General features: G+C 53.6%; 1 protein-coding gene across 1 annotated transcript; it reads left to right on the top strand.

The window, feature by feature from the left end:
- Window positions 1–3,462: 3,462 nt before the first annotated feature.
- On the top strand, window positions 3,463–12,606 carry LOC135984041 (C-type lectin domain family 4 member F-like). The gene is made up of 6 exons (XM_065598420.1): window positions 3,463–3,702; window positions 4,415–4,519; window positions 5,823–5,957; window positions 6,751–6,902; window positions 9,228–9,346; window positions 12,155–12,606. Exons 1-6 carry the CDS (start codon window positions 3,699–3,701, stop codon window positions 12,315–12,317), a joined length of 678 nt encoding a protein of 225 aa, XP_065454492.1. The 5' UTR covers window positions 3,463–3,698; the 3' UTR covers window positions 12,318–12,606.
- Window positions 12,607–12,961: the final 355 nt, after the last annotated feature.

Below are 12,961 nucleotides of genomic sequence, written 5' to 3'. Positions count from 1 at the left end.
TGATCAACACTTTTTTTTCCCAATGAAAATAGGCTTTTCTGTCAAGACAGATTTCCGCAGGGATAGTTTGATTTTTTGACCAAATCAACTTGGGTTTTCATTGAAAAAAATCGGAAAACAAAACCAAACCAAAAATATTCAGTTGCCATCCCCTAAAAATATTTCAGTTTTTAGGGATTTTGTAAAAAAAAATGAGGAAAAATGTAGACAAAGATATTTCTCTCAGGAAAAATTTTAATGGGAACAAAAAAAACATTTCACAACTTGGTTTACTACTGACTAATGCAGTGTTAGCAGAATTGCCAGCTAAATTCTGATTGCAGAACCGGTATTGCTGGTCATGGAGACACAGTGATAAAGAATTCAGCTGATTTTCGGATTCCCAAGTGCAGTTTGTAGCACTGCCACTTAGAAAAGGAATCAGCTTTTTACTTGCAAAAGGGACCAGCTCATATTGTGAGTGTGTTGCAGGAGCATCTAGAGGTCACCAATCAAGACTCAGAGCCCCATTGTGCTAGGCGCTGTACGAACAGAACAATGATCCTTTCCCCAAATAGCTGACAATGTAAGTGTAGGACAGGAGGCAACAAACACGTGGATAAAACTAATACCACAAAGTCACAGGGAGACAGTTATGAGCAATGTCACAAGCACCAGCAACAGGACACCAACTGCCTAACCACTGTAAAGTTCTGAAACACATACGAGAGAGAACGAATATGACACCCACTGAGCACCATCGCATTTGTACAGTCAGTGCTTTTATTGCACAGCCCGACTGCAAGCTCTCTCAGATTCGGATGAGAAATACAGCACCAAAGTTTTAACAAGGGAAAGTGCCCATTAGAACATCTTACCTAGAGACGTGGTGGGTTCTCCAGCACTTGGAGTCTTAAATCCAGAGCGAATGGCTCCTTCTCACAGATCTGCTGTAGTTGAACTAGATGTCCTGGGCTGGATGGAGGAATCGCGTGGGGAAGATCTCTGGCCTGCGCTGTGCAGGAAATCAGACAGGGTGATCAGAACAGTTCTTTCCGGCCTTAAAAATCTATGAAACCTGGGAAGAAAACAACAGGCTGAAGTTCTTTTGTGGAAAATTAAATTAGTCCATTTGGGGAATAATAATCCACGCTACAGTCCACGGGCTGCAGGAACCCGCTAGGCAGTGAATCCAAAGAGCCAAGGAAGGTAGCAAGTTAGACATGAGTTAGCAATGTGCCATGGTGTCAAGAAAAAAAGAGCCAGTGGAAATTTGGGCTGCAAACACAAAGGTGTCCCATTATAGAGCAGAGAGACACAGACAACAACCCTACTCCCTGCCAATGTTCCCAACCAACCTATAGGGCAAAGAGACAGTAACGGCCAGTGGAGAGCGTTGACTTTCCATGGGAACTGCCAACAAGGTGACAAATAATATTAATTGTAGTGATAGTTTCATTGTGATGTGGACACCTGTCCCCTAGAAATGGGACTGAGAGCCACCAACTCTATATACGTAGGACACTACGGAGCTCTCACATGGGAACAATGTTTGGTCATTGTTGACATGGGACGGATCCGTGATCTAGAAGGGAAATGTCCCGTTTTGATAAGTTTATTAATATTAAAGTGAATATGGGCTCATGGTATTTGCCTAGCACTCAGCATGGCTTATCTCTCTTGTATTTAATTCAAAAGCTGTATGTAAGCCCAGCCTTAAACTCTGTGGCCTGAGGCTTTCCACCCTCCCAATTACAGACCTTGCAGTCCATTTCCATTTCTGGGCATATTCTAACGTGTTAACCAGCCATTGTGATAAGGCTGCTTAAAGGAAACCATTTCGCAAGCGTTCAGCTCACAGGGAAGGACAGAGAATGGAGGATGAAAATATTTATATGAATGAGAATATTGGAAAACCACCTCTCCAGCCTCCAGGTAAGGACAACACATGCTGAATCCATTATGCCAACTTGCTTTGTTTTCTTGGACTCCCCATTCTTGGCACTGGCTGGCCTGGGAGAACAGACCCACAGCTCAGCCCGGCTCTTGGAAAACTTAAGCCCTGGATGCAGCAGCAGCACGTGCAGTGGACAGGAGGGGTTTGGTCTGGTCTTGATCTTTCCTTCCTCCCAGGAGGAGTGTGGAAGCTGTGCTCCCATCTCGCACTGAAACCCGAACCCCACCAGCTTCTCCAAACAAACCAAGGGAACTTTTCAAGAGCTGAGTCAGTTTGGGGGAGACTTGGGGTCAGTTCTCAGTTCATTGGAAGTGATTCTGTCCAATATCTTCATCAATGATTTAGATAATGGCATAGAGAGGACACTTATAAAGTTTGCTGACGATACCAAGCTGGGAGGGGTTACAAGTGCTTTGGAGGATAGGATTAAAATTCAAAATGATCTGGACGAACTGGAGAAATGGTCTGAAGTAAATAGGATGAAATTCAATAAGGACGAATGCAAAGTACTCCAAATGCAAAATGACTGCCTAGGAAGGAGTACTGCAGAAAGGGATCTGAGGGTCATAGTGGATCACAAGCTAAATCCGAGTCAACAGTGTAACGCTGTTGCAAAAAAAGCAAACATCATTCTGGGATGTATTAGCAGAAGTTTTGTAAGCAAGACACAAGAAGTAATTCTTCCGCTCTACTCCACTTCGATACGGCCTCAACTGGAGTAGTGTGTCCAGTTCTGGGCACCACATTTTAGGAAGGATGTGGACAAATTGGAAAAAGTCCAGAGAAGAGCAACACAAATGATTAAAAGTCTAGAAAACATGACCTATGAGGGAAGATTGAAAAAATTGGGCTTGTTTAGTCTGGAGAAGAGAAGACTGAGAGGGGACATGATAATAGTTTTCAAGTCCATAAAAGATTGTTACAAGGAGGAGGGAGAAAAATTGTTCTTCTTAACCTCTGAGGATAGGACAAGGAGCAATGGAGTTAAATTGCAGCAAGGGAGGTTTAGGTTGGACATTAGGAAAAACTTCCCAATTGTCAGGGTGGTGAAGCACTGGAATAAATTGCCCAGGGAGGCTGTGGAATCTCCATCATTGGGGATGTTTAAGAGCAGGTTGGATAAACCCCTGTCAGGGATGGTCTAGATAATACTTAGTCCTGCCACGAGTGCAGGGGACTGGACTAGGTGACCTCTCGAGGTCCCTTCCAGTCCTATGATTCTGCTCTCCCAGATTTACAGGAATTGCCTTACCAGGGCAGGTCCATGGTCCTTCCAGCCCAGTGAGCTGCCTCTGATGGTGGCCAGTTCCAGATGCTTCAGAGAAAAGTGAAAGAAACCCCATATTGGGGCCGTTATGGGAAAAAGTTGCCCTGAGGGGACATTTCTGCCTAAGCCCAGACAGGTAATGGTTGGGTGATGCCCTCGAAGGGTTTTTAATTCCTTATATTTAACTGTTAATATCCATCTAACCGCAAACCTTCTTCAAATTGTATAGTGCTCCTGGCCTCAATAATAACTACGTAAGTGCAATGTGGTTCTGACTTTCTATCGACTGGGATGTCTCCTCACTAGTGAGGGTGAGACCTGGCAGTGCAGAGCTTAGATGGGCTTCAGCTCCCATGGAAATATTCCTCTTTTCCCCCACAAGCGAAACCTCCTGAGACACCAGCTGCGCCATCTCGCAAGTCCTCAGACATCCTCTGCGCCGTGCTCGTTGTTCTGAGCGTGGCTCTGGGCACCTCCCTCCTTGCAGTGACCGTCATGTGTAAGTTCCACCCAAGCGCAATGTTTAATTCCAGGTTCTTGTTTCTAAACACAAGCAAAATGGATGTAACGTTTCTATTAATGGAAGGGGCAGGGGGGTGGGGATCCAGGCTCTCCGCAGCATCCATTCAGTAGGTGGTTCCCCGCCAGGTCAGACAACAACATCCACCTTGCTGAGCCGGGGAGATGTGAAGGTTCTTGGAGTGTTTCTATAGATACTTAGGGGCAGATTATGTCTGTCCCTAACATGGGTTTGCAGCCGGCCCAGGGAGGGGAAATCATGCAAGGGCCAGTGTTCGGGGAGCACACGGCTGCTCTCTTGAAGTGTGTCTGCGGCTGCAGTTACCCCACAGGGGGTGGAGAGGGATAGCGAAATCGTGAGCCACCGGCTCTGCCACACCTCTCTGCATGGCCCATGGACCTGGCTGGGCGTGCCAAGGAAGTGAGCTGTACCCCCCAAAGGAACAGTGTCATGTGCACTCGCAGGGTGGGGGTGCCAGGGAATATTCTGGGGTTCCCCCTTCCCAATGCGGACATGAGGCTAAATGTCAGTGAGGCTCATGGGGAGGAATTTTCCCGATTCTGGTGTTCGTGTTGCACAGACAGTAAAAATCTCTTAAAGAATAGAGAGCAAATCATTCCACGCACGCCGAGAGTCTGTTCCCTTTCTCTGCTAATGAAGCGCTCTGATCCCATGAACATGCGATTCCTAGATTTCCAGGGACAGAAAACACTACGAGACGTAGAAGAAGCGGTTCACAAAATCAGAGCCTCTCTGCAGCCCAACACCACCTTGGACACCTCAAAGGAGCTGGACAGTAAGTGGGGGAGCTAGGTGTGAGCTTTCTGCCTTCTCTAGCACGGGGACTTCTCCGGTCCCCATCACCGCAGTCTCTGAGCCCCTGGCACTCTCTGATGTAGTTATCCTCACAACACCCCTGGGAGACGGAGCCCATTGTACAGATGGGAACTGAGGCACAGAGAGGCTAAGGGTGTGTTTACACTGCAGCTGGCGCCGGGCCTAACAGCCCAGGTAGTCAGATATGGGAGCTCTGCTGGAGCCACTGCACTAAGACTAGCAGCACGGACAGTGCAGGATCGGCACCAAGCAGGCCATGGGACTAGCTGGATAGAAATGAGCAAAACCAGCTTAGTGCGAGTCCGTCAGCTCTCAGCAGGACTTGGAGCGTGGCCAGTTTGTATTTGAACCACACTCTTCATACAGGAACTTTAAACTCACGCAGGTTATTGGCTTTTGTTTCGTCAGACATCACGGGTGATACTGGAAATGAGCTAAAGGCAAACCCAGTTCTGTTGGTGTGAATAGTGATGATCTGTGTTTAATACAGCAGCCGCCAGGGTGTGCCGAGTGCTGCACAGACCCGTAGGCAAACCCAGTCCCTGCGGGAAGAGATCACAATCTGGGACTTGAACTTTCACGTTCTGGGGCTCTGGGCGTATCTCCCACAACTCGAATCGTACTGATGGGATCAGAGCGCCCTCCAGCCGTCCAGCTGGCACTGGGCCGAGTAAATATTATTAACCCTCTGGCAGTGACGGAGTGTAAAAGCCGATCTATGGATGAGATTTTTATGTGGCACAAGAACAGGAGATGGGCCTGAACCAACACCCTGGTACTGACCAGGCCTGAACGCTGGCGGGTTCCAAATCCCGGCCTGGATCCCAGTGCCATGGCTCAGGGCCAGGGACATTCCTGTAGCCCCAGTTTGTCCGCAGGCTGCAGGTGAACCACCCGGAGTTCCAGAGGCAGGAGGGAGTGGGGAAGAGGCGGCACTGCTCATCTCCTTGTGCCCTGGGTTGGCTGGGGGCTGTGGTTTAAGGCTAAGGATGGCTGTATGGATAGGGTGCTGGGTTGGGATTCAGGTAACTTGGTTTCAAGTTCTTGGCACGTCACACTGCACCTCAGTTCCCCATCGGGAAAATTATCCTTTATTTCTCCCACCTAGAGTCGATTTTGAGTGTGAGCTGTTGAGAGCAGGGACTGTCCCCTCCTGTCCGTACAGCGCCTGGCACACAGGGGCCTGCAGGTGCTGATCTACTAGACGTGCTGCTAATCCAGTGTTCTGCATCTCCACTGAAGTCGCTGTGACTTTCTTCTAGGTCTGCAGCTATTGGATGAAGCGCAGGCAGGAGTCCGGATGCTGAAAGCCCAGCTGGGTAATGTCAGTGCAGCGTATGGAGAAATCCAGATCCGTTCGGACGGTGCAGCGCGAGGAGCAGTGCAAGATGGCTGCAGTAAGTACTAGCTGCAGCGCTGGCTGGTGCCGTTTCTCCTGGTGCTGAGGATAAACGGAGGATTTCAGGCTCCAGGGCTGACAGCGCAGCGCCTTTCACCAGAACCGAGTTCTCTTCCATTAAAAATCACCGGTGGCTGCAGCTGGGCCCACACCGTGGTGATCAGTGCGGAGTTAAATTACACCCTGGGCCTTGTTAGCCTAGTGGGAGCACCCAGCTACCAGCTCTTCTTAGACGCTCCAAACCCGTCAGGTCACAGGCAAAAAGTGATACTGGCATTTCAGCGTATGGGGCGTTACTTTCAGACCCATCACTGAGCCAGCGCCCCCGGCAGGGTGTTGGAGGGGGACGCTGATGTGCAAATGACCCGAGACCTCAATTTCTCATTATCATTGAAAATATTTGATGCAGAACCAGGGGATGTTCCACCTTGGGCAGCTACATTCCCTCTCCTGAATTCCCCCTGCCAGCTCAGCTGAACAGTGAGTCCCCCCTTTCCCATTACAGCCGTGCTGCTCTGCACTGGGACCAGCGCCCATGCTCCAGCCCAGATGCAGCTGCATTTCAGTGCTGGGGGAGTGACCCTGTGGTGTCTGCTTTCTGCAGCGCTCTTTGGGATCCATCATGTGGCCACAAAAGTTACTTATTGTGATGCTGGAGAATCAGGATTCAGAAGTTCCCTGAGCTTCGGGCAGCTGAAGGACAGGGGAAATGCAGCACTAGAAACCCTGAGCTCCCTGCGTGTGTCCCTGTGACTTTAGCCCGGGTGTCTCACCTCAGTCTCTGCTCCTAGGTGACGTGCTGACAAAGCTCTTCAGGGGCTGGAGGTTTTTTGGTGGGAACCTCTATTACTTTTCACAAGAAAGGAAGTGGTGGGACGATGCCGAGCAGTTCTGTGTGTCTCAGGACTCGCACCTGACCTCTGTCTCCTCCCAGGCAGAACAGGTGAGTGGAGGAAGCTCCTAGGGGCTTGGACAATGGGTCAGTGCCTTGTCTCATACCAGAAGGAGGTGGAAGGTGGCAGCTGAGGTTGGAAACCATCGGAGAGGATGCCAAGCCTTGGAACGTGACTCGGGGGATTCACCCATCAGTTTAAAAGCAGAGATGGGCAGAGGAACAGTCCCAGGATCTGGACTTCCCAGAGTCTGGGGTGCCGGGGGAGGGGTGTTTGGGGTCAGGCTCATTTCTGATTTTCCCTACTTCCAATGTAGCATTTCCTGCAAACCCAATGACCTTTCCCAGGGACGACCCACTTTGATCCCTCTCCCCAGTCCGAGGGCTCAGACAGTGGTGGATTGTCCAACAGGCCGACAGGGCCTGTGCCCCGGGATCCCAGAAAAATGGGTGCCCCACTCCCAGCAGAAATCCACCATGGGAGGGCGGAAGCCCATAGCCCCGGCAGAAGTACCGGGCAGGTAGGTGGGGCGGGAGAAGCCCCAGCGTCCCGACCCCGCTTCCCAGCAGGAGCACCAGGCAGCAGGGGAAACCACCCCCCACCCCAGCCCCCATGCTGCAGCCCCGGGACTGGAGAAGCACACGCTCCCTGTGAGGCCTCAGGGCTGGGGGAGCTCATACTCCCCGCTGCAGCCCCAGGGCCATGGTGAAGGTACAGAGCTTCTCCGGTCTTGGGGCCGCCGTGCGGGGTTGGACAGAAAGGAGCAAACGGTTGCCGGGCCACAGTTAGGGTTGAAGGGTGTCTGGTTTCCGACCAGAATACCCAGTTGCAAAGGGACCCTGGTGGCTCTGGTCAGCACCACTGACTGGGCCGTTAAAAGTCCGGTTGGCGCAGAGCTGGCAGACTCCCTACCTGACTCCACACGGTTCCCGGGAAGCGGCCGCCATGTCCCTCCGGCTCCTAGGCATAGGGGAAGCCACGGGGATTGCATGTGCTGCCCTCACCCTGAGCGCCGGCTCTGCGGCAACCATTGGCTGGGAACGACGGCCAATGGGAGCAGGGGTGCTGGAACAGTTTGAATAGTGGGGGTGCTGACAGCCATTGAACCAAACTTTAAACCCTGTACATAATGGAAGCCACTTGAAGTCAGGGGGTGCTGCAGCACCCCCCACCTCTACTTCCAGCACCTATGAATGGGAGCTTTAAGGGGGGTGTCTGCGGGGTGGGGGCAGCATGTATAGCCCCCTAGCCGCATCTCTGCCTAGGAGTCAGAGGTCATGCCGGCCACTTCCTGGGAGCCACCTCAGGTAAGCGCCACAGAAAGCCTGCTCCCCGCATCCCCTCCCGTACTCCAACCCTCTGCCCCAGCCCTGAGCCCACTTCCCCCATCCGAACTCCTGTCTGGAGCCCACCCCCCACCCCTTCCCACCCTCCAGTCCCCTGCCTCAGCCCTGAATCCCCTCCCACACTCCGAACAACTCGGCCCCAGCCCGGAGTCTGCTCCTGCACCTCAAAACCCTCATCCCCGGCCCCAGCAGGAGCCCTCACCCCCTCCCTCACCCCAGCCCCTACCCCAGCTTTCAGCCCTTCCTGCACCATGAACCCCTCATTCCCAGCCTCACCCAAGAGCCCGCAGTCCCAGCCGGAGCACTCACACCCTCCCGCACACTCCACCGCAACCTCCTACCTCAGCCCGGAGCCCCCTCCTGCACCTGAATCCCTCATTTCTGGCCCTAAATCCTTCATTTCCGACACGTCTCTCTGGCCCCCCACTGGCTCTAGCCCAGGGCCTCAGCAAACCTTAATCCTCCTCTGGGCTCGGGCCTGAGCTGCTGCTGGACAATCTAGAAGCCTGTATCTGGAAGGCTTGTGTACAAGGGGCCATGCACCTCTCAGAGAATCCTCTCTCCCCACCTGCCCACTGTAGCCCTCATCCCAGGCCTCTGTGGCACTTTCGGAGGAGGAACATCCCACCCTCCGGCAGGGCTAGACTTTGCACCCAGTTCTCTGCTCCGAGCTTTGCCTCCTCCAAGGGCAGGGCGCTGGTGTGAACTCTGAGGTGCCGTCAGTCACTGCCGCAGCCCAGCTCTGAGGGGCTGTGGGGGGAGTGTTCTGAGACAGGTGGCTGCTGGTAGCCCCAGGCAGATACAGATGCAGACACAGACACAGAGATGCTCCAGGACTCCCTCGGGGTCTCCCAGCTAGTCACTGTCAGCGTTGGGGGCAGGACACCATGTCTCCCGCTGCCCAGTGCCCTGCTCACATCACCAGACGCCCTTTCCTCTCCCCCCAAATCTGTTCAGCCCAGGCAGCTGCGGCTGCATCCTGCAGCCTCTCTTGGGTGACCTGGACATGCTGCAAACTGTGTTGTGCAGGAGTTTCTCTCCAACGAGACCAAGGGAGAAGATCACTGGATTGGACTCACTGACCTGGGGACAGAAGGCAGCTGGCGCTGGGTGGATGGCACAGAATACAGAGCAGACACAAGCAGGGGGTGAGTAAAGCTTGAGAGAAGTGATTATTTATTACACGTTTGCTCACAAGCTCTTTTGGGCAGCGTCTGTTCGGCCCCTTGTGTCTATGCAGCACCCGGCACAGCGGGCCCAATCCTGAGGGAGGCCCCCGGGAGCTGCCACAACAGCAATAAATCCTCTCAGGAATTTCTGCTAATGCCCCTTTGCTTAGAGCAGGAGCCTAAACACGGAGTGTGTGTTCAGTGCCACTGAGACCCAGGGCCAGAGCCTCCCCTGGGGTAACTCGGCATTGACTTGAATGAACCACAGGGATTTACACCAGCTGAGGATCTGGCCCCAAATCAACTCAGTACAGCCAGGTGAGTCTGGAGTGAGCGGCAGGTTCACGCTCTCCTTGGGATTGCACTGCGCTCTCCCAGGGGCGGCTCTAGGCACCAGCAAAGCAAGCACGTGCTTGGGGCAGCCCATTTGCAGGGGCGGCAGCCAGGGGATCCAGCCTGGGAGCTGAGAACCAACAGGGGCCCTGGGAGCTGTAGTTCCTTGGTTCACTCCCTGCCTATAGAGCCAGCCCTGGAGCAGGGAAAGAACTACATTTCCCAGCATTCCCTTGGCCACTATCAACAGGAAAGAGGGGGGGGGAGTGAGGAAGCTGAGACCTCATGCTGCAGCCTGCTGTGAATGGAGAGCTGCGCTGGGAAGAGCAGGGAGACCATATTTTAACATTCAAAAAATAGGTCACTCCACGGGGAGGGAGGGTAGCCCCACCCTGCCCCCATCCACTCCCTCCGACTGCCCCCCACAGAAACCCCAACCCATCCAACCCCCCTGCTCCCTGTCCCCTGATCACCCCCTCCCGGGACCCCTGCCCCAACTGCCCCCCAGGACCCCACCCCCTATCTAAGTCCCGCTGGTCCTTGTCCCCCGATTGCCCCCTCCCGGGACCCAACCCCCTATCTAAGCCTCCCTTCTCCTTGTCCCCAACTGCCCCCTCCTGAGACCCCCCCAACTTCCCCCCTAGGACACCACCCCCACCTGTCCCCTGACAAACCCCTGGGACTCCCATGCCTATCCAACTGCTGCCTGTCCCCTGACTGCCCCCCTGAACCCCTGACCCATCTAACCCCCCTTTCTCCCTGCCCCTGACTCCCCCCTGAACCTCCGCTCCATCCAACCCCCCCCCTGCTGCCTGTCCCTTGACTGCCCCCCCGAACCTCTGACCCATCTAACCCCCCCTTCTCCCTGCCCCTGACTGCCCCCCGGAACCTCCGCTCCATCCAACCCCCCCTGATGCCTGTCCCTTGACTGCCCCCCCAGAACCACCTACCCCTCTAACCGCCCCTTCTCCCTGCCCCTGACTGCCCCCCGGAACCTCCACCCCATCCAACCCCCCCCTGCTGCCTGTCCCTTGACTGTCCCCCTGCAACCCCTTACCCCTTCTCCAACCCCTCAGCCCTTTACCGTGCCACTCAGACCAGCGTGTCTGGCTTCGTGCAGCGCCAGACACGCTGCTGCATACATGCTGCCGTGCTCCCCTGCGGAGCCACCGCCCTTCCCCCTCCCCCCCGAACCTGCCTTCCAGATTTGAACACCTCAAAATTCAGGAGTGCTCAAGCTCAGTTTGGGCGGCTGTTACTTCATTTCTCCCAAATCAAATATACTGCTCCACTGTAACCTGCTGTAGGAAAAGTAGGATAAAATTGAGCAAGAAATGCTTCCTAGGGGTTATTAGGACTGGAATTGTTATTTTCAACAGCCATTGCCTTTTTGTTTGTTTGTTTGTTTGTTTGTTTAAAAGGAAGACAGTGATATTGCATTGGCAAATTCCCCATAGAAAGAAAGAATGGAACAAAAGAATAATAAAGGCACCTTAACTTTTCCTCATTTATGTAGGACAGACTTATAATATGCATCCAGACATCCTCCGATCACACAAGCTGAAAATTGTTCCACTTCACTGCAGTTCTGTAACCATATGGGAACCAATCCTGTGTGTGTTCTGTGCACATCTAAAATTCCTGCTGAATGAGCCGCCCTGGGAGCGAGTTACCAGTGACCCAGGGCTGTAGTGGAAGGAGGGTGCAGGTGGAGGGGGGGAGAGCCCCGGGCTGGGGCGGCAGGAGGTGTGTGTGTGGGGGGGGGGAGAGCCCAGGGCTGGGGAGGCAGGGGGGTGCAGGTGGGGGGGTGAGAGCCCAGGGCTGGGGCGGCAGGGGGGTGCGGGTCGTGGGGGAGAACCCAGGGCTGGGGCAGTAGGGGGGTGCGGCGAGGAGCCCAGGGCTGGGACGGGGGGCAGCCAAAATTTTTTTTGCTTGGGGTGGCAAAAAACCTAGAGCCGGCCCTGCGCTTTCCCCTCTGTCAGGCTGGGGAAGGGGAGGCTGTGGGGCCGGGGGCATGGCCGGAGCCAGCTGCAGTCGGTGCAGTGATCTCAGTGGGCTGTGGACGGAGCCCATAAGCAGGGCCATGAGAAGTTAATGACTGACCCCCGCTGCCCTCTCTTCCCGTTCCTGCGTTCCCATCTCGGGGGTGCCTGGGACGTGCTGTGCCACGTGCTTTGGTTCTGGGCACTGAGATCGGAGTTGCTGCTGTCAGCATTTGGAGCCACAGACTGACTTGGGCTCTTTGCTGGCCTGTCAGGCGCAGGGCAGTTGCTACCCCCAGCCGTCAGAAGCCCTTCGTTACCATGGCCACAAGAGCTGTAGAGAACTCTGAGGGGTGGCCGGGGGGTGGATCGCTTCACCGCGTCATTGCTGGGTGTCTTGGTCCACAGAGCAGAACTGAGCTCAGGAATTGGCTGTGGTTCTCCCCTGAGACATTAACACTCTGATCCGTAGGTTCTGGGAGGAGAATCAGCCAGACAACTGGCATCAGGGGACAGGAGGCAGAGAAGACTGTGTTGAGATCCGCCCAAGGAAGCTGAATACATGGAATGATGCCAACTGCACTCAGCTTTCTAGGTGGATTTGTAAGCAGGCCCATGGACTGGCTGGGCTGTGACTTGCAGGTCCCAGCCCCTCAGAAAGCGCCTTAATTTCCAAGCTATGGAGCATGTTTTCCAGACACCTGCCGATGAGGAGCCCTGTGCACTGGAGGGGGCCGCATGGGATGTGCATCGCAGGGACGCTTTGTCTTGGTGTGATATTTCTGGCTGTAGCAGAGACAGCTGCCCTTACACTGCTCAGTTTGGCTGGCTCTGTAATTTGTATTTTTCCAGGTCTGTCACTGAATAAAGTCCTTGGATCATGGAGTTATTGTTTCATAATCACCCAATAAATAATGATTTGCTTGATTTGAATTCCTAATTTTTGCACCTTTGGATCAGAAGTTATGATGATGTCAGAACCATCTATATATACAGTTAAAATGTCCAATTGTATCTGGTAAGCAAGGTATGTTGCAAAATGTGTTTGCGCCACCGAGGAGATAAATTCAGGCTCAGCTGGGAGACCAGATTCAACAGCTGTTCGAATTCTCCTATCCCTGCGTCACTGTGCCACATATCAAAACGTGTCTGTCCCTTCCAACCCAACAGGAGCAGTCCCTCCCCAATCTGGTGTTTTTCTGAATCTCAGGCTGCTCTTCCTTCAAAGACATGTAATATTTATTTCCAAGGGCATTTAGTACTGGGAGAAAGATGACAG

This window comes from Chrysemys picta, chromosome 5, assembly GCF_011386835.1.
Source record: "Chrysemys picta bellii isolate R12L10 chromosome 5, ASM1138683v2, whole genome shotgun sequence".
NCBI classification, from domain to species: domain Eukaryota; kingdom Metazoa; phylum Chordata; order Testudines; family Emydidae; genus Chrysemys; species Chrysemys picta.
This window is presented reverse-complemented; position numbering and strand designations above follow the sequence as displayed.